Source organism: Canis lupus, chromosome 9 (assembly GCF_003254725.2).
Source record: "Canis lupus dingo isolate Sandy chromosome 9, ASM325472v2, whole genome shotgun sequence".
NCBI lineage: Eukaryota > Metazoa > Chordata > Mammalia > Carnivora > Canidae > Canis > Canis lupus.
Window position 1 is genome coordinate 28,551,619 of NC_064251.1, and position 21,061 is coordinate 28,572,679.

General features: G+C 44.3%; 1 protein-coding gene across 4 annotated transcripts in view; it reads right to left on the reverse strand.

Annotated features, from left to right (window-relative positions):
* Window positions 1-322: 322 nt before the first annotated feature.
* Window positions 323-21,061, reverse strand: part of CA10 (carbonic anhydrase 10) — a 482,061-nt gene continuing 461,322 nt past the window's right edge. For all 4 annotated transcript variants that reach the window (XM_025439687.3, XM_025439688.3, XM_025439686.3 and 1 more), the window contains 4 exons: window positions 20,887-20,959; window positions 6,258-6,412; window positions 4,091-4,265; window positions 323-1,605 (listed from right to left, as the gene is read on the reverse strand). In XM_025439687.3, the coding sequence (XP_025295472.1) occupies window positions 1,583-1,605; window positions 4,091-4,265; window positions 6,258-6,412; window positions 20,887-20,959 (426 nt within the window). In that variant the 3' untranslated portion in view covers window positions 323-1,582. The remainder of the gene's footprint in view (window positions 1,606-4,090; window positions 4,266-6,257; window positions 6,413-20,886; window positions 20,960-21,061) is intronic.

Consider the following 21,061-nt stretch of genomic DNA (forward strand, 5'->3'; position numbering starts at 1 on the left):
GTGCCTGTGAAGTTTCCCATTTGCACAGACCCTGCATGCCTGTGCTCTCCCTCTTTCTGGGGACTGTGATGGAAAGAAGAGACAAAAGTTATTTTTAATTTTGCCACTGAACGAACATCCAAATCTTCTCTTCCAGGAGTTAAGCCTATATGTTTTCTCAACAGGGTATTAATTACCCAGCTCTGGGAATGGCCAGCCAGGTGGCTCCAGTGGCTCTGCTGCCCTGTCAGCCACAATGCAATTGCTCGAGGACGCAGCAGGACTCAAGAGACTTCAGCAGGGAGCATCCTCCTCTTCAATAAACTCAGACACGGGTACCGGGTAACTTGTTAAACACATTTATTGATTTCTTGACAGTAACCAAACACAGTGAGTGACCATTATAAACAAGGAAAGAAAGGCATTCGTTTGTATTTTGTGAGATCCGGCTGCACCTGGAGAGAAAAGACACCCCCTTCCCAGGAATTTACAAGGCAAAGTGCATTCCTTCAAGGGAGCATCACAGGGGGGATGGCAGTTTTGAAATGCAAGAAATCTGTCGCCTGCTACCTCAGGCTGAAGCTCACCTTGTATGAATGATCGAGCCATGGAGTGGAATTAAAGTTATACTTGCTTAGCAAATGCATTCCTGATTGCCACAAACTGAGTAAAAACTGGCTGCAAATGAACAGAACGTGTAGATGAAGGAACAAGTCAAATCAAAGAACGCAGTTGCATGGAGTCAGGGCTTTGCCTGTAAGGAAGGAGAACAGACCAAAGCCAGAAAAATGAAATCAACTTGTTAAACACATTTATTGAGCTGTTAACAATAACCAAACACAATGTATGACCTTTGGAAAACAAGAAACAGCAAATGGATCGATTCTGATCTTGGCAAATCCTACTACAGGTATGTGACAAAGAGGGGAAATATTTCCATTTATAGTCTGCAGTGATATATATACAATGTGTATCTCTTCAATGTCTGTCCTTTTCTTTTGAAATTTTTGAGTAAACAGAAGAATCATAATCTTAGAAATAAGTGTCCTTGGCCAACTTTGTCCTGGTTCACCTGCCACCAGCATCCTCAGAGGATCCCAGGACACCACCCGAGATAACTTGATGCCAAGAACAAAGTCCACTCGATGCTGTTGGAGCTGCGTTTCCTCCTCTCTCTCTTTTGGAAGAATTTTGTATGTACAAAGGCTGAAAAGTCTCATTGGGTAGATTTATTAGTTCAGGAAACGGTATCAAAATTGTAATCAGGTTAACTGGTTATTTTCTTCTAAGATCTCTTATGAATGAACCTGTTTGTTTTCTGAAATTTGACTTCCCATCTTGGAGGCCATGGGAGTGTGTCTGTGTGTAGATATGTTTGCATGTGTGTGTGAGTGCTTGTGTGTGTGTGTCAGTGACTGTGTGTCAGTAACAGATGTGTTCCTCTGCCATGGTTTTGCAGATACTTTTCATGAAGAAACGGCCAATCCAAAGAGTGAATGAGGCTTGAGGGAGGGAGGGAGAGAGAAGAAAGAAGGGGGCATTCTAGGTTACATCAATTCACAGTTGTAGCATTTCTTCTTGAGATTCTTCTTGGCCTCATTCCTTACTTGAGGAGCCATTCATTTACTGGAAGGAGAGAGAAAGAAACACACACACACATACACAAACACCACAAAATGAAGCATCATTGAATTAATGCACACAAAGTTTGGGAGGCTTACTCCAAAGTTCTGTAAATTGTATCTATGTATCCCAACCACCCCTTCCACTTCTTCATGAACCTTGAAGCCTGAGCTGTCCAATATGGTTGTTGTCAGTCCCATGTAGCTCCCATAAATTAAAATTAAAATTAAAACAAAAAATTTAGTTGCATTGTTGTACTAGCCACACTTCAAACGCCTGATAGCCATATGTGGCTTGTAGCTATCATAATGGACGATGTAGGTATAGAACATTTCCATGGTCACAGAAAGATCCAGTGGATGGTAGTACTCTAGATGAAGGGTGGGCAAATGACAGCCCAAAGGTCAAATGTAGCCTGTGACCTGTTTTTGTAAATAAAGTTTTATTGGAATGTGGCCACACCTAATCATTTACATATGTCTATGGATGCTTTCACACTACAACATTACCATATAGCAGAGACTATATGACTCAAAAGCCTAAATAAAGTGTTTACCAATTGGCTCTTACAGAAAGTTTGTGACCCCTCCTCTAGACCATAAGCTCTGCACGGATGGGGCCCTATCTGTCTTCATCACTACTGTCTCCCCAACACCTAGCTAAGTGCCTGGCACATCGTAGGTGCATACTAACTACATATTGAATAAAGGGAAGGCTCAATGAATGAACAGAGTTATTTTTCTGGTAGTTCTGGCTGGAAGGAAACAGAATATTATAGTTTTGAGACTGCATGTGTCTGACAGAGAAAAAAGAAAGAAGGAGATGTGGGAAAGTAGGAGAGATGAAGTGGGGGAACATGGGCAGCAGTGGTAGCTGCTTCTACAAGCTGCCTCGTGACATCCATAACCCCCATATTTGGGTGGCACATTACTGCTACAAAGGGCTTCCCCATCCAGCCTTTCATTTGCTCCTCCCAAGTAATGAAATAGATGGTATAGAGACCATCATGAAAGAAGCCAGGTCCAGAGGGGAAAAGGCTTGGCTGGGTTTACACGACTTGATAATGACAGAACCAGTCCTGGAACTCAGGTGTGTGGATTCCTTGCTGAAGAAATCTCCACGACTCTGTTCTGCCTCTATCTTCCTTTCCGTGTCATGGGTTTACCACAGCCATCAACAGATACTTAGCATGCATAACCGAAAAGAGAGGGCCAGATGTGGACAAGAGGGTTACAGGAGGCAGGGGCCATCTTAAATGTCTCCTTTAGTAGGGATAATAGTCACCTGTAGGGACATAGCATCGGAAAAAGCTGTGCTCACACAAGTTACCTCATTGGATCCCAATGGCCTGGCATCCAGAGTATTTGCTCACCTTTTGGGGAAAGGAGGTAGGGTGGGGGTACATTGTGCACTTAACTAAAAGCTTGAGCACTTCTAGCTGCCCTGTTCTAACAGATTTGGAGGATTAGCCTCTCTGGGCCCTTGGGTAAAATGACAGTAAAAATGCTATCTTATGCTAAGCGAAATAAATCAGTCAGAGAAGGACAAACACCATATGATCTCACGCAGATGTGGAATTTAAGAACAAAATAAACAAGCAAAGGGAAAAAAGAGAGAGGCAAACCAAGAAACTGATTCTTTAACTCAGAGAACAACTGATGGTCACCAGAGGGAAGGTGGGTGCGGGAATGGGTGAATTAGGTGATGGGGATGAGGAGTGTAATTGTCATGAGCACCAGGTGACGTATGAAGTGTGGAATCGCTATATTGTACATCTGAAATGAATATCACCCTGTATGTTAACTACCTGGAATTTAAATAAAAACTTAAGAAGGAAAAGGAAAACACCTTCCTGTTTCCCATCAGTTTAAAGTCCTATGGCGCTGCATATACTAGAAGCTCGGGATAAGGTATACAACTTCCTGAAACATCCTTAGTGTAATGATTTGTAACTATTTGTACAAAAAAAAAAAAAAAAAACCCTCCACCAAATGTTCTTTCATGGGACCACTCTCTTCTTCCTGGTGAAGACTGTATACCTCAGCAGATGTCCACACTTGGGTTCCAGTAAAACTCCCTTCCTTCCTTTTTCTTTTTTCAAATGCTTCTTGCCTGAACCATAAGGGATCTGAAGGTTTGACACTCCTCCCCTTACCTCTCTCTGTGTCTCTCTCTAATGATACATAGGTTTTGCCAACGGAAAAGCACCATAGGAATGGAAAGGGAGTGGTCTGTCATTTTTTTTTTTAAGATTTTATTTATTTATTCATGAGAGACAGAGAGAAGAAGAGACACAGGCAGAGGGAGAAGCAGGCTCTCTGTGGGGAGCCCGATGGGAGACTGAATCCTAGGACCCCGACCTGAGCCGAAGGCAGACGCTCAACCACTGAGTCACCCAGGTGCCCCTCACTGTCATTTGTAATCAAATTCTACCCAGCCTTCAGAGTGCTGCCTGGGGGCCTGCTACCCTCTGCGCCACCACACCCACCTCTGTACTGAAGCTTCTGGGCTCGGTTGTTGGGACAGTCCTTCCCCTGTAAACTGAAGTTGATGTTGGTGCGGATGCAGCGGTTGTTGAGTGGCTGCACAGGCCTGAAGTTGTCACTCATGCTCAGAAAGATCTGAGATGGCTGATTCTGGCTGAGCAGGCGCAAGGAATGCATCTGTGAAGACAGACATGGCTGAGGCCCACCCATCTTCCCAAATGCGCTAGGGAAGAAGTACAACTGCTAACTGTGCCCAGGCCAGGTGTCACTGGCTGCGTGGGACAGGGCACACGTGACTCAGTTGTGCTGCGGGCACCCCCTCCCCTCCATGCCTCTGTGCCCGAAGCGAGCCTTACTTCCATCTCACCAGGCCACGCATGGCCCAGAGCAAGTCCTTTGCTCTCTCTTATCCTCAGATGCACCATCTATCAAAGGAGGAAATCTATCTAGTTCGTTCTCCAGACTCCCTTCTCACTTGGACACCTCATGGTCCCGTAACTTCCAATAACTCAGGAAATTAATCCCCCGCATGGGTGTTATCCAAACTGTAGTGACTGGTCCAGGGGTCAGAGCTAAATCAAGCTGGATCAGTTTGGTTCATTTTCTGTGACTATCGAGACTAAAGTGTTTTCCACCATGTTTTGCCCCAGGACCACGAAGCAGAGGAAGATTTTTCTGTCTCTAACAGGGAAGAAGGAAGCAGATGTGCAATAAGAAGCAAAAGAGAACAGAGATGACAGACTTCTCATGAATTCCTAATATCAATTTCTGATTTCAACTTCCGTAAAGATGCCCCAATATCTCTTGAATACCTCCTTTTTTTTTTTTCTTCTAAGTTTAAATTATCTGGAGGAGGTGGCTTGTCACCAAAGGAATTGCAATCAACACAGGTAGGACTGAAGACTTAAAATGGTTCAGATTGTTGGGTTGTGAGTACATATCCTGTCAAGGATATTGGAATCTGCTTTTCTTTTTGTTTATCTTCCTTTTGAGTTTTTATAGATGTTCACAGTCACAGAATGCCAGAACTGGAACAGATGTGATTTACTCCCCTCCTTATAAAGAGGACGAGCATTGATTTCACATAAGTGGGGGTGATGGCTTTGGGTGTGCACAGTGAGCCATTAGCAAAGCTGGCACCCAATGCTCAGACCTGGTTCTTGTGTGGTTCAGGGGCATACTAGCCTTGTGAGATGCTCTAAAATATTTCATATTTCAATAGTTTATGAAATGCTAAACATCCTACACTTCCTCTTGGAGACTGACACAAATATTATCAATTTAAAGGCCCTGAGAAGTTTCCTAATAAAGAAATCTATTTCACTCTTTTTTTTTTTTTTTTTTTAATGTAGGCACCATACTCAGTATGGAGCCCAATTTATGGCTTGAACTCACAACCATGAGATTGAGATCTGGGCTGAGATCAAGCGCTGGACACTTAACTGCCTTAAATAGGCAGCCCTATTTAACTTAAAAAAAATCAGCTTTTTCAAGCATATTTGGACATATCATCCATTTTTCTCATTTGCTGTGTGAACATCATAACTGTAGAGCACACTTTGGGAATTGACTCTGTGGTCTTTTCTCATTCCGACATATGGGATGCTCCTACAATTAGTTCATGCTAAGCCTTGTCAGAGGCTGGTTCTTCAAACATAGGTGTAGTGATTCAACTGTGCACCCTCAGAATTCATAAATTGAAGTCCTAACCCTCAGGACCTCAGAATGTGATCTCGTTTGGAAATAGGGCCATGGCAGGAGTAATTGGTTAAGATGAGGTCATCAGGGTGGGCTCTAATTCAGTGGGACACAGGTGTCCTTATAAAAAAGGGGATTTGGGCAGAGACATAGAGGAAAAACACAATGTAAAGATGAAGGCAATGTTTCTATGAGCCAGGGGACACCGAAGATTGCTGGCCACCCACCAGAAGGACAGATATGGAACAGATTCTTCCTTATGTCCCTCAGAAGGGGTCAACCCTGCTGACACCTTGATCTTGGATTTATAGCCTCCAGAGCTGTGAAGCAGTACTTTTCTGCTGTTTAAGCCACTGAGTTTATGTTACTTTGTCAAAGCAGTCCTAGCAAACTAATCGACAGGCACTCCACAAACCCAGCCAGTCTTTACATCATTTTCCCCTTTAGCTAAAAGACCACAGAAAAGCTCACCTGCATCCTGGTTATATAGACAGGTTTGTTCATTATTATCCAACTTGCTGTCTCATAGCAGGGTGGGATAGTCATCGACCCATCATACGTAATGAAACTAGAGGTCTCTGGATATAGTTCCTCTATATTAAGTCCCTGTAGTAAATATGCATCATCTGGAGAAGGAAATAAGAAAGACCTAAGAGTTAGGTTTCTCAAGAAAGTGCTGGGATTCCTGATAATTTCTTTTTCTTTTCAAATTTCAGAAGACCACATCTGCAGGAAAGGCTACAGTAATTAGCAGCTCCCCGCCCCAATCTCAGTTATTTTATTTTATATATCTATTTTTAAAATATTTTAATTTATTTATTCATGAGAGACACAGAGAAAGGCAGAGACAGAGGCAGAGGGAGAAGCAGGCTTCCCATAGGGAACCTGATATGGGACTCGATTCCAGAACCCTGAGATCATGACTTGAGCCAAAGTCAGATGCTCAATCACTGAGCTACCCAGGTGTTCCCCCCAATCTCAGTTATTTTAAACAACAAAGGCTTATTTCTTGCTCAAATACATGTTCACTCTAGGTGAACCATACCAGGGAATATGGTCCCTGAGACCTAGATCCATAGCGTTATAGTCATAATGAAATATACCATAAAAGGCTCCAGGGCCTGGAGCCAGCAACATTGCCTGGTCACCATCTTTCTTTATTAACATTGCTTAATTAAAAGAACATTAAGAAAACACTTTTAGGAAGAAAAGCAAATTAGATCAAATCTACCATGAGATTCAACAGTTAAGTTCAACAATTGATTTCATTTTTGTGGATCTCCTCTCATAGGGCCTATGCACATAACCTTTTCTCTTTTTACACCTGTTTGAGGTAGTCACACTCCTATGTATTTTACTATCAAATATACTTTTTCAATTATAAAATTATATAAGTGCATATTAGAGTATATGGAAAAAAATAAACCAAGAAGATAATAAATATCTCTGTCATCTAAAACAGTTGCCACGAGCATTTTGGTTTATTTCATTCCAATTTTTTTTTTTTTTTTTAGATTTTTAAATTTATTTATTCATGAGAGACACAGGTGGAGGGAGAAACAGGCTCCATGCAGGGACTCCAGGATCATGCCCCGGGCCGATGACAGGCGCTAAACTACAGAGCCACCCAGGGATCCCCTCATTCCGGTTTTTAAATTCAATGCATTGGTTGTATTTTTGTAACACTGTAATGTACTGAAGTTTTAAAACATCCACAAATTCCAATGAACCTCTCTCACCTTCCTCCTCTCCCTGTGATCCCTCCCCTTCTTTCTGCACACTCTTACTCTCTTTTCCTGGCTTCCAAAACACCATGCTTGGTATTCCTTTTCCTGGACATTCCCTTCAGGTTCTGTTGCTGGCTCTTGATTCTCCACCTGCTTCTCTCAGTGTTAACATTTACTGGGGACAAGTCCAAGGTTTTTTTTTTTTTTTTTTTCTCTTCATCACTGTACAGTGAGAAGGCCATCTACATCCACGGCTTCCATGACCCTCTATATCCTGGTGATTCCAGATCTAAGTGCCTAGGGGTCTTGCACCTCCAGTTTGTCATGAGTGTCCACTACTGTGGCTGGTCCAGGAGGCCCATGGAACCCAATGCCTGGCAGATGGAGGGAACTACCTGGCTTCTCCAGTCTTCCTAGAGTCTCTCATCCATGTTTTTAACTCCTAATGGAAAAGGACTAACTCTTCAGTGATTGACATAATCTTTCAGGTTTAGTACTGTGCACATATAATGGTAAAAAAGGATTTTCACATACATCTGGAACCTCACAATAACCTATAAGATTGATTGGTCAGGCATGGGACGCCTGGGTGGCTCAGCGGTTGAGCACCTGCCTTCGGCCCAGGCATGATCCTGGAGTCCTGGGATCAAGTCCCACATCAGGCTCCTTGCATGGAGCCTGCTTCTCTCTCTGCCTATGCCTCTGCCTCTGCCTCTGCGTGTGTGTGTGTGTGTGTGTGTGTGTGTGTGTCTCATGAATAAATGAATAAAATCTAAAAAAAAAAAAAAGATTGGTTAGGCAGATAACAACATCCCCATTGAGAAGAACAGAGAGGCACAGTAACCTGCCTAAGGTCACAGAGCTAGCTGACTATAGGGTGGAAAATGAAAGCCAGCTCTCCTGACTTCTAGACCAAAGTCATTAATTCACTCAACAGATGTTCACTAAGCACCAGTTTGTGCTGGGCATAGGGTTAGGTAGGGTCTAGAGAGAGAGCAGTGAACAAGATGGATGCAGTGCCCCCTCTAATTCTACTGAAGAGACAGACAACAAATGGCAAAATAAATACATGCAGGCTCAGCTATCAGGTGATAAGTGTACCTTGGCCAGGCCTGTTCCTACCTTCTGATTCTGAGCATCAGGGATCTTGATCCATTTTCCTGGGCAAAGGCCTCCTTCCTTTCCCATCTCTCCCTCCAGAAATTGCTCACTTAAGTTTCTCTAATAAAAAAGAGTCATCTCTGCCAAGGAAACTTGAATTTCAGTTCTCCTTCACTTGTCAACTGAATTAAGAACAAATCAACTGATCCAGTGGTTTGGAATGATATAAATAAAACCACCGTTGGCCTGCTCCAGCCCCAACTGCTCCTCCTGGCCTCTGATTACCCTGAGTGGGGGAGAACTGAACATCTCCGGACCCTTGTCCGCAAAATGACCACAGGACAGATAGAGTATTCAAGCTGGATTTGGAGGCCAACCCTAGGAGAAAGGACTTTCTTTCAATTTACATTTTAATGTGTCTATCCTCCCATCCAAACATGAGGGGATCAAGACAAGCCCAGGAGAGATACTGTGATTGGAATATGGCTAGACTGGGTCTGCACTCTGGCCTATGTGGTCAGGTGCTTCCATGACAAAGCCACGGTGTCCAGAGCTCACACCAACGTGATGCTCCTTGGGCGTCACATCAGGCGTCGGCACAATAAGCTTGTCGAATTGCCATCATTTGGCTCCACCTCTTAAGCCCCTATTATGTGTCAAGCACTAAGCTAGGTGTAGGTGAGCAGGATGCAACTAAGTAAATGCAGCAAGGAGCCACAGAGATGGTGACATAGAGCTGTACTGGGTGCGTTGAGAGGTTGTCAGTTCTGCCTGGGGGTGGGACTCAGGAGAGTATTAATCGAGGAGCTGACCTGAACTGCATTTTGAACGACAGGAGTTAATCAGTGTGTAGCTGGCAGCAGGGTGGCTGTCAAGGGCACCGTCGACATTTCCGCCAGGGAAAGAACTGAGGATGGAGAGAGAGATGCACCAAGGCTGAGGGCCGGAGTGCTGGTGGGCCGCAGGGGGAGGGAGGGGTGTGCGTGACATGAAGCTGGTGCTGGGCACAGGCCACACCCGGGAGGCCCTTCTCTGCGCTGTTGGGAGTTCGGGCTTCATCCCGCAGGCGATGTGGAGCCACTGAAGGGTTTAAAGCAGGGGAGTAGCGAGATCAGCTCTGCACTTAATGGTGCTTGCTCTGATGGCGGTTTGGCCCGAAGATTAACATATTGAATGAGAGAAGGAAGCATCCGGCACATCTTTATTAAAGGTCAATGTGATTTGTTTAACCAAGCTTGCACGCAGAGCATATTGGGTACTCTAGCATGCTGCTATTATTGTATTTTATTTTATTTGGGGCGGCGGGGAGGAGGGAACGAAGAGGGCCGTGGAACGAGGGACATTCCAGGCATGACCGGAATAAAGGAAACGAGCATTTATGTTTCTCCGAAACCATCAGCAGCCTCTGTGTTGCACCCATATTTGAGGAAAGTGTTGGTACGTGTGGGCGGTGGGGGGGCAGGCGAGGAGCAAGACGCTACGTTCGGGGAGTTAACCCACACAGCAGGGTAACAGCGTGCTTCCGAAACACTGTTGTGCCCGGATCCCAGACTCCACCTGCTGGGATCCTGCCAGGAGGTTCCTCTTCGCCCACATCCCCTGAGGGATGCAACACTCCATCAGAGAACTTGCGGGCAGTTCTACCCTCCCACCATCAATCCTCATCGCCACTTGGTTCTTTTCATGAATCCTGTGAATATTCACACTTCACCTTTTGCCTTTTTTTTTTTTTTTTTTAAAGATTTTATTTTTAAGTCACTTCTACACTGGACACGGGGCTGAACTCACAACCCCGAGATCAAGAGTCGCACGCTCCACTGTCTGAGCCAGCCAGGTGCCACACGTTTTGCCTTTTTTACTTCCTCACACTACAGAACTTGGAAAGACCCAGTGTGAAGAGTGTGACCTGAGTTCTAATGCTGGCATTGCTGCTCACCTGTGTGACCTTGGACGTGCAGGTAGCCATGTGAGCCTCAATTTCCACATCTGTAGTATGCAGACGGTTGGGGTAACCACAGGACTGAATGCATGTGTTCCCGTCTCCCCAATTCAAATGTTGAGGTCCTAACCCCTGATGTGACCATGTTAGGAGGTAGGGCTTTTGGGAGATAATTAGATCGTGAGGATGGAGCTGTCACGAACAGGATTAGTACCCTTATAAAAGGGACCCCAGAGAATGCTCTCACCCTTCATCCATGTGAAGATGCAACAAGATTTCTGCAACCCAGCAGAGGGACCTCGCCTTAACCCAGCCATGCTGGCATCCTGATCTCAGAATTTCAGCCTCCGGAACTGTCAGAAGTAAATTTCTATAGTTTGCAAGCCACCCATTGATGGTAGTTTATGACAGCAGCCCAAACTAACTGAGACAGAGTACATGCCTCAGAGTTGTTTGAAGAACAAATAAGATCACACTTTTCAAGTACAGATGGTCCCCAATTTAGGATGGTTCAATTTACGATTTTTCAACTTTATATTGGTGTGAAAGCAATACTCGTTCAGTAGAAATCATACGTCAAATTGTGAATTTGGATCTTTTCCCAGGCCAGGGATACGCGGTAGGATCATCTCCCGTGATGCTGGGCCACCAGCCAAAGCTCCCTATCAGCCCCTGGATCCTGAGGGTAAACAACCAGTAACCTCCACCCATTCTATACCCATACACAACCATTTACATTCTGTTTTTCACTTTCAGTGCAGTATTCAATAAATTACATGAGATAACCAACACTTCATTATAAAATAGGCTTTGTGTTAGATGGTTTTGCCCGACTGTGGGCTAATGTAAGTGTTCTGAACATGTTCAAAGTCAACTAGGCAGAGTTATGATGTTCAATAGGTTAGGTATAGTAAATGCATTGTTGACCTAGGGTATTTTCAATTTCTGATGAGTTTATCAAACATCACCCCATGGTTGAGGAAGATCTGTACTTGGCACAGGGCCTGGCATACAGCCCTGGGTAGCATTTATGTCACCTCCTATTTCCTTGCTCATGATGACCACTTTCTTGGGATAAGCACTGCTTGACTTCCCTGAGCTCTCCTGGCTATCCCCAGCTGGGTTAGTGCCTTTCTTTGTCACCATATTTATTGAATCAGCTTGCCAATAATAACTTAGTATTTAAACTTAGTTTAAATAACTTAGTATTTAAACTTAGTATTTAAATAACTTAGTCCCCACCATCCTGTCAACCTTTGGGAGAAGGGCTTCTGTCTCTTATCTGTAAATCCCCAGGCCCAGGCACGGGCCCACCACATGGCGGGTGCTCAAGGAACACTGATTGGATGAATCAGTAAACCAGTTTCTGCCCAGCAGCTCCTCCTGGTGATGGCGCTGGGCAGAAACTAAAGGAAGAAGAGGTAACATCCTTTGTCAGATAATGGGGAAGAGATCTCTGAGACTCCAGTCCATACCACTGGCTGAAATACATGCTGCCGGCTACTCCCCCCATATATATCACTCGTCAAGACATCAGGGTAGGTGTGGGATTGGTGCCTGTCTCTATCTGGCATTACCGAGTTTCTATGCTAAATGCATCTATTTACACTGCCGTATTCACATTGCTGAAATCGGTGGGCATTTAACATGTAGTGTTTCTTCTCATGACTCCCCCTACTCTGCCTCAGGCTGCCATTAAGTCAGTGTTCGAGCTTTTAGGGATTGGCATTTAAGAACCACAGGCGATCTTTTTACATCTTCTTTTCTCCCCATGGAGACTTGTTTGGTATATTTGGTGGGACAAAGGCCATGGAAGCCAAGAAAAGAATATGGGCAAATTCAGAAATTTCCAGCCCTGGTGTCAAGGAACACTGGGGGTGCGTTCCATGGCTGACCAGATCAGGAACGAAGTATCCCCCACTTCCGCTGTCTATGCAGCAGCCAGCAGAAAACCACCAGTGTGTAACCCGTCACAGTTATCCTCTGGGCCCGAGACAGCAAGGTGTCTAAGAACGAAAGCTCTAGGTGATGGGTTGTGCTTACCAGACTCTCATGGATCTATTTATTCATTAGTAAGGAGGGCAAAGATCTAGAGGTTAGAGTTGTTTGTTAGTAGAGACGTACAGATTTGAGGGGAAGCTCAGAGGCCAGTGGGGTAGTCTGTTTGCTTTAAGGATATTTATTGAAAGGAAGTGACAGAGAAGTTCAAACAAAATTTCATGTTTAAAGAGAAGTTTTCTTTATTTCTAATTCTTTTTTTCCGTATTTCTCTTTTATCATCTTTCCAGCCACCTCTCCTCTATCTATCTACCTGTCATATGAGAATGTAGTTTATAGAGGGCAAAGCCCTGGACTTCAAGCATGAATCTTAATCCAAGTCTAAGTTTCAGTTTGTGGTTTGCCAGGAATTTCCTCTTCCTTCATGGCTAAGTCCCATAACCTCTTACTGTGGGCACCAGATTATTCTGGATAATTGCTAAAGTCATCTTCAGGTGAAAAAAAAAAATCTATGGACTCCCAAATAGCCTTCAACATAAACAAGCTTATGTAGATAAATTTATCCTCAGTAGGTCCAACTTCTGTAATTCTTTATGTGTCGGCTACATCTTTGTAGTAGGGGAGACGCCTGGGATAATCGATAGAGATAGAATAGTTCCATGCAGTTAGCAGCCCAATTTTATTCTTTCAAATGACTGGAGAAGTTGACAGATGTGCTTTTAATTTTATGACATGCTCTTGCTGAATCTGTGATTTATCTTAGACTGAGTTCTCAGTGATGGATACAACTCTCAAGCTGACATTTTCTTCTTCTTTTTTTAAATAAGAAAAAATGTACTATGATGATATGCCTAGGACTGCATAGTGGGAGGAATCTTTCCCTTCGTCTGAGCTTCAATGGCAGCCGCTGTTAAAAGTGTTGTGTTCACTTATGTGGACAACTGAGAGATTTAACATTGCCGGGCTCCCTGCTTATGAAGTTCCCATTCAGAGAGCGGTACCAATGAGAAAAAGACACGGTGGTTCCAGAGATCGATACCGGGCTTGGTTCTGATCAATAAGGAACTATTTGGCAATTTTCTCATACGGAATGACATTTCCTCTTGTAATCTGAGGCAAATCGGAGTGAACTGAAGAAAGGCAATTACCAAAGAATAAAGTCATATGATTTGTTTTGTGTTTTATACAAACAATCGGTGAAAAACAGGGCCTCTGAGAATTGTATTCATAGAGGTAAAGCCCCTCCTTTCCTGTCCCTTGCTTCCTGGAGTTACTACTTAGATTGCAACATGGCAAGTGATTGCTGCATTTCTCATTCTGTGAAAACATTTCCAAAGCCATTCTTTTGAAATGAAAGTACAAGTTCAATTAAGCACAGAGAAAGGCACCAGAAGCAATATGCTCAAACTCCCCAGTGATACTCCGTCACATTTAACGCTGCATCCCTCTAAGGAGCATGTGCCCAGAACACTTCCCAAGGACCCGAGACGTATAAGAGAGTTACAAGATGCTCTGTCCTTGCCTATGCAATCATCTTTCAGTTGGAATCAGGGAAGGGGGGCCAAAGCAAAGCTGTAAAGAAGCGAGACAGAAAAAAATCTTTTAAGGGGCTCGTACTGTGCTCCAAAAGCACATTTAAAATTTCTTCTCGGAGTGCCTTCGGTTGTGTGTCCTTGTTTCCTTAGTGGGAATATATTAAGACAAGAGCCAGATCTTTTTAAATTTGGAATCTGGGATCTTTTGGATCCTTACTGGACTGAGGTTCACCACTGTATTTTCAATCTATGAAATGAATGGAATATGTGAAATTGAAAGAGAATGAAGCCACTGAAATGTTACACTGTTCTAGGACATGGGAAGAAAGCCTTCATTTATATGTAATGTTCTAATAGCTACTCCCTGTTCCCCATTTACGAAGGCTCTTTGCACTCCATTAGTTACTGGTTTCACCCTTGAAAATATCATAAAATCTCTTTTAAAAAAATAACACCAGCTTGATGAAATCAGGTGGATACTAAAATGATAAGAATGGTACCTTTTATGTAATTGGAGCTCTGTGGCTGCTAATTAATGAACACGTGGAAGATGGAGGGATATTGGCATTCTTACAATATACCACATTAAAAAATTAAAATACTTTGAGTAAATTACTGATATCTCCTCCAGGAAATCCATTCAGGAAATCCATTTTTCAATGTCCTGATTTCAGTCTCGACCCTCAGTCTATTGAAGGGGAATTTAACTTTAATAAAATGGATTTTCTTTGGAAGATTTTCTAAATTCAGCCTGAAATTAATTCTGGCTGGTCTTTTCCATTGTCGGTCTGGGTTTGTGAGAGTGTTTTATAAGATTTGCTCAGACATATGAAATCTAAGCTTCCAAGGAAAGTGAACCTCACCAGGCCATTACTATCCGGTGCATGGGTTCATACACAGGAGCTGTGCTTCATTTAAAGTGAGCCGTATTATGCGCCCAGCATAGTATTCACTGTGAACATTGTTTTTATCTGACATTATAGTGACTTGTCTCCCACCCTTCAGGAAACTGGATGTGACCACCACCTTTGGACAATTAAGGAATGCACAAGATAATGTGTCTCATTTATACCAGTCATTGCCTAGGCAACTCACTGATTACCTGGCTTAATCCTGACCCCAGCCTTCTCAAGATCAATGTTACTATCCTCATTTTACTGATGAGGAAATTATAATTTCAGAATCATTAAGAAACTTGACTGAAGTCATACAGCCAAGGAAGGGGTAGGGCTGGGAGCCCAGGGCTGCTTCATTCCATCTCTCTTGGCTAGAGCACATTGCTTTCTATAAGTATGGTGGTTTCACCACCATGGTATCTGGCTTCCAAAATTTCCAGTCTTTTTGGCGAGATTCTCCTGCTTGTTTTCTTTTACCGATTCCTTGGCATTGATTTTTCTTAACTGGCTCAATAGAATGTTTTTGCACAGTTCCTTTTCCTCCTAGTCCTCTAATCTGTGACCAACTCAAGCAAATGGACTATGTACCTACTAGTTGCCATTTTATGGTGATTCCCCCAGACCATAGGTCCATGCTTGCTCCCACTCACCTGCCCCTCTCTGCCTAGTTAATAAGACAGACATGCAAGAGCCTCTTCCAGGGTGGGATTTAAAAGATATCTTTAGAAATGATTTGCAATCCTAAGTCATGGGGATTTGAGCTGCTCTTTCAAAAAATGAGGACATGTCCCGCCTCTCTCCTCTATTTATTCTCACTCATGATTTCACCCAGGTTTAAATGCCATCTGGATCCCAATGACTTCCACATTTATATCTACAGTTCTCTCTCCTGAAATCCAGACTCATATACTCAACTGCCCACTCCTCACCTCTTCTTGGATGCCCAATAGACATCTCAAGCTTACCATGTTCGAAACTTCTGATTCCCTTCCCCACTCATGAATACGCTTCATCACAGCCTTACCTAGCTCCACTGATGGGAATGTCTTCCCTCCAGGTGTTCAGGCTAAAGGCTACAGTCATCCTTGACTCCTCTCTTTCTCTCACATCATAAATCTGATCTATCAAGAATCTCATGGTTCTTTGTTCTTTGTTTGGTTTTTGAACAAAGAACCCAATCATTTCTTGCCGCCCCCTTCACATTCAACTGGGACCATGATTGACATTGTCATGTCATTGGGATGGTTGCAATTATCTCCTAGTATTGACACTTGCCCCTCTACAGTCTCTTTCCAAATATGCAACCAGAGTGATCCTTGTCAGTAAATCATGTCACTTTCTGCTCAAAGTCTTAGACTGATTTCTCATTACAATGGCTTCCAAGAGAAAGACTGATGGGGAGGATTGACCCCATCTGAAATAAATGTCTACGCCTTCTCAGGTAACTGTGTGCTAACAAAGGCAGTGCTACCATAGCCTGGATGATGCTGATTTCCACTGGTGGTCCCCTGCCAAGATACAGGCAGGAGTTGCAGAGACCTGGGGATGGGATGGGATGAACCCGAACTTTCAATGTGCCCACAAGTTCCGTGGTTAGTTTCTGTCCCTTCCTAGTGGAAACAAATGCAAAAAGAGAGGAGACAGATCTTGAAACTGAACCAAAGTTAAATTTAGAAAAAAACATGCTGCCAAGTTTCATGCAATGCGAAAGTATCAGCATTACAATGAGTTTTAAGACCTCAGAGCTAAGGTTTTCCCTATCCTTAGAGAGGAAACATGATGGAAAAATGAAGGTATAGAAAAGTTCCTGGGAGCACCTGTGATTGAATCCTTGCTTTCTCACTATGGAAGGCTAGATTATCACTCAGGAAGTGTTCACTTCCTTCCCATCCCCACCTCCACAGGAGGATTTTGCTGTGGGGCTCGGCCATTTCTCTTGCTTTGGCCAGTTAAAAGTGGGCAAAAGTAACGGTTTATGAGTTTCAAGCCTAAGCCTTAAGTGACATCCCATATTTCTGATCTCTGCCATGAGAAGTACTTGCCGTGGGTATTTATCTGATCCCAGAAAAGTGACTGTCCTGTGAAGCCAACCCACACTAGCTGATCTGTAGACCTGCAGCTGGAAGCAGAGTCCCCCCACTGACTCACAGCTGCAGCAGGAGAAACCAGTGTTTCTTCTTGAATGCTTGCTCATTAGGCAGAAGTTGCTGACTTACACAGCCACTTACTAGATGTGTGCCCTTGTCAAATTGCTTCACTTCTTCCAGCCTTGGTAAATTGGGATAGCAGTCATACCACTCCGAAGGTGGGTACTTCATGAACACTAGCTCAGGTGCTGCATGTAAAGCTATTTTTTTTTTTTTTATTTATCTATGATAGTCTCACAGAGAGAGAGAGAGAGGCAGAGACACAGGCAGAGGGAGAAGCAGGCTCCATGCACCGGGAGCCCAACGTGGGATTCGATCCCGGGTCTCCAGGATCGCGCCCTGGGCCAAAGGCAGGCGCCAAACCGCTGCGCCACCCAGGGATCCCTGCATGTAAAGCTATTAGCACAGAGCCTGAGATGTGGAAAGTGCTCATTAGTGTTGTTTCTTTAATCCTGATGCTGAGCCCATTGTAGAGTGGGTACCATGTTGAAGCTATGCTGGGGTGTAATTCTGGGTAACAGTAGAAGAATGGGCTGGGAGAGTGGGTGGAGGTCAAGGTCAGGTATCCCTGGGTAATGTGGTTGGGTGGCAGTGGCGGCAGGGATTGGTTTCTTTCAATCTTACTTAGAAGTATGGAAGCAGGGTATCTGATAGATGCCCCTAAGCAGGTAGTGTTGTCTCCACTGGAACTCAGGCGCTAATGCTAGCATGTCTACAGAGCCTCTGGGGAGGCTTCCAGGCTTGTGTTTCCCACCCACTGGCGGCTTCCTAGTGAATGATTCCTGTTTCAGAACATCCCCTACTTGCCACCAGACCAATCTTCCACAGACTGGCTGCTTCAGGCAGTTTAGTGGATGGAAGAGTGCTGGCGCTCTCCTGCTGAGCAAATCAATCCCTTTCGGCCACAGTGTCCTGGGCATAGCTGTGTCGAGGCCATTCCCACAGGTAGGGCCTTCATTATCGCTGCGGCATGTGATAAAGGTACTAACGGGAACACCTCCATTATTGCCCAGAGTGTAAGAGCACAAATACCTGTGATTAGGAGGCCAAAAGCGGTTACCTCTCCCCATGTGGGGTCCCTTTATCTTGCTTTCATTCCCTTTCTTCTTCCTTGGCCAGGACAGATAGATTATGAGGGACAGAAGGGGAAGAGGTGCTCACACTCCCTTCCATTTGCATTCCTAAGGGCATTTCTTTAAATGAGTCTTCTGCCTCAACTCCTCAGAAGGTGTCAAGACCCTTCAAGATCTGAACCCAGACCACCTTTCCTGTCACCCCTTCTGCCCTTGTTACTGCTACTTGAAGGGGCCACTCCCACCTGCATTAATTCAGGCCCTACCCATGTTTACTGTGTATACTGTGGGCACTGCAATGAACTGCCGCCCAAGGCAGAGCTCCTCCCTCTGAACTCTTCCCAGTCCCTGGGATGCTCTCCTTGCTTAGGATGCTCCTCTTTGTGCTTGAAATGTCCTCCCTGCTTCCCTCTCTTTTCCCCTCCGCCCTGCCTGCCTTCCTATCCTCTCTCCCTTTCTTCCCTGCCTCCTCCTCCCCTCACGCCTCTCTTTTGCCAGCAAATAGGTATTCATCTATTCAGTCCTTATTTAAATGGCACCTGCTCTTTGCAACCTTGCCATGCATTCTAAGCAGATTTTCTGGATTCCAAAGAACTCTCTTCAGACTTTCCACATTGTGCTCGTTACATAAATCTCTATAATGTACTACGATAGGCCTGTCTCCCCACTCAGAAAGTGAGGATCTTGGGAAGAGAAAATGTGTTCGACTGATCTATTTCATGGCACCCAGGAGCCACTCAATAAATATTTGTGGAGTGAGCAAGCGAACAGCTGAATGAAGGTCTTGGGTTTTCACGCAGCTGCCCACTTTAGCCATTGCCAGAGGGCGTCCTTCTCTTCCCACTGAGCTGATGGGGCAGCAGTCAGCAGGGATGCTTCATTCAAAATAGATGAAGCTGAAATTTCTCTCAGCCACAAAATGGCCATCCACAGTTGGTCCCAATGAGTCCTGTTAGGCTGGCTCTCTAGCCCCTTGTTTGCCCCAGAATGGGTACCCATCCCTGAGGAAGGCCATCTTTCCACAGCCTGGACCCCCATCGGGCCTTTCATGTTCCACAGCAGCCACATCGCTTAATATTAATCAGCCCCCTGTTGGGGGTGGGGAGGGGATGAAAGTCCCACTGATAATCGGCTCTGCAGCTGGCAATCTGTTAGATTGTGTGGTGGGGCTTAATGTGCAGGTTCATGGCTTTTCATGGTCTCTAACCTGCAAATTCAAGATGAGTTGAAAACATTTTATTTAATTTTCATGCTTTTTTAATCAAAAAAGTTAAAAGGCTAATAATATTTTATGGACAATTATAAAATGTGCAGTTTGCACACGAGACAGAAATGCCTTCCTTAAATGAGCAACCTAAGTGTGCACTTAGAGAGGACTCCACTGGGGCTCTAATGAGGAAGGATAGAATGGTTTTAGAGACAACCCCATCCTTTAGGAGATGTCCATCTGGTGCGCTGGTTCTCCATGTTCATTCACCACCCCGCTGCTCTGCACCCCAACCTTTCCATACAGAAGTGACTTTGTAGTGGGCACCTTGTGGGCAGGGCTGGTGGTATGCCATTTATGTTCTGGGGGCCCTGCCTGGTGTCTTCCATGGACAGGTGTACAGAAAATGTCTTCCAAATGAATGGATACATGAACAAGGGAAGGGTTCTCCACACTCTTCCTCCAGCAGTCCCAGGGGACACCTGAAAAACATTCACTCTGTCTTTTCCCGATCACCACAGGCAGCAGAAGCAGCAGATACAGCTGAGCTCCTCATTTGGCAGAAGGACACTCCACGGGGATGTGGGTGTAAGAATACTGACGTACCACTTTTTACTGGGATGAAGTCATTATTTACCTATTGTTTAATTCAAAATCCCAGACCCAGAATGACCCTGGAAGTTGGAAGTTCAATTTATTCACTTAACAGATGAAGAAACAGAGTTAACATTGATGAAGCTTTTTGCTCAAGGACAAAGTTGGGACTTGAATCCCACTTTCCTGCTTCCTCCTAATTAGTTTAAAAAAATTTTTTTTTTCTGTACTACTTTCATCTCTTGGCGTGAGCTCTTAACTTTTCCCAACTTCTGGGATTGCTTTGGGAGAAGTAACACCTTTTTCCTTATTCTCCTTTCAACTTTGCACTTTTCTCCCTTATCTGCTTACGGATTCTGGACATAAAACACTCTGGAAACCCCAGGAAATGGACAGAGTCCTCTAGAACAGTGGATCACATATAGCAATGGAGAAAAGTGCCTAAGCCTGAAAAGAGACCCAGTGACACAGAGAGGGAGATCTGGTCCAGCTCTGGAAACGTTAAGGTTGGATCCAAACTACCTGGTGAGTGCTTTCTCAATCACGTAATTGGCAAAGCCCCAAATGTGGCCAGCTGACATGGTGGAGCTTGTCAGCTCATCAAGTCCCCCAGCTCATTACAAATCCATGGGATAACGATGACCATCATCATAATAATCATTATCGCCTTAGACAGGCGTGGATGACAAAGGCACCCCGGGGATGTCCTTTTGAAATGAGCCGCTTCTTAGCCAACTCTGACTCTCCAGAGTGACTTTCTAGAGAATTAAAGGATCATGAAGCTGAAAGAGGCCCTCGGAGATCATCAGTTCTGGCTTTCTGCCTTCAGACAGGACTAACCTTTATAGAATAGTTGCTGTACAGGAAATCGAACCAAACTTACTTTTATATGTTATTCTTGTGATAGTATCTCTGTTGAGCATTCGATTAAGAAATGGGTTTGATGAATCAGAAACCTAGGAGAGAAAAGAAAATATTAACGACTGGGCAGTTCTATTCCAGAATAAACACTGCCTCCATACGTTCATTTATTCATTCAAAGCCATTGAGTGCCTGCC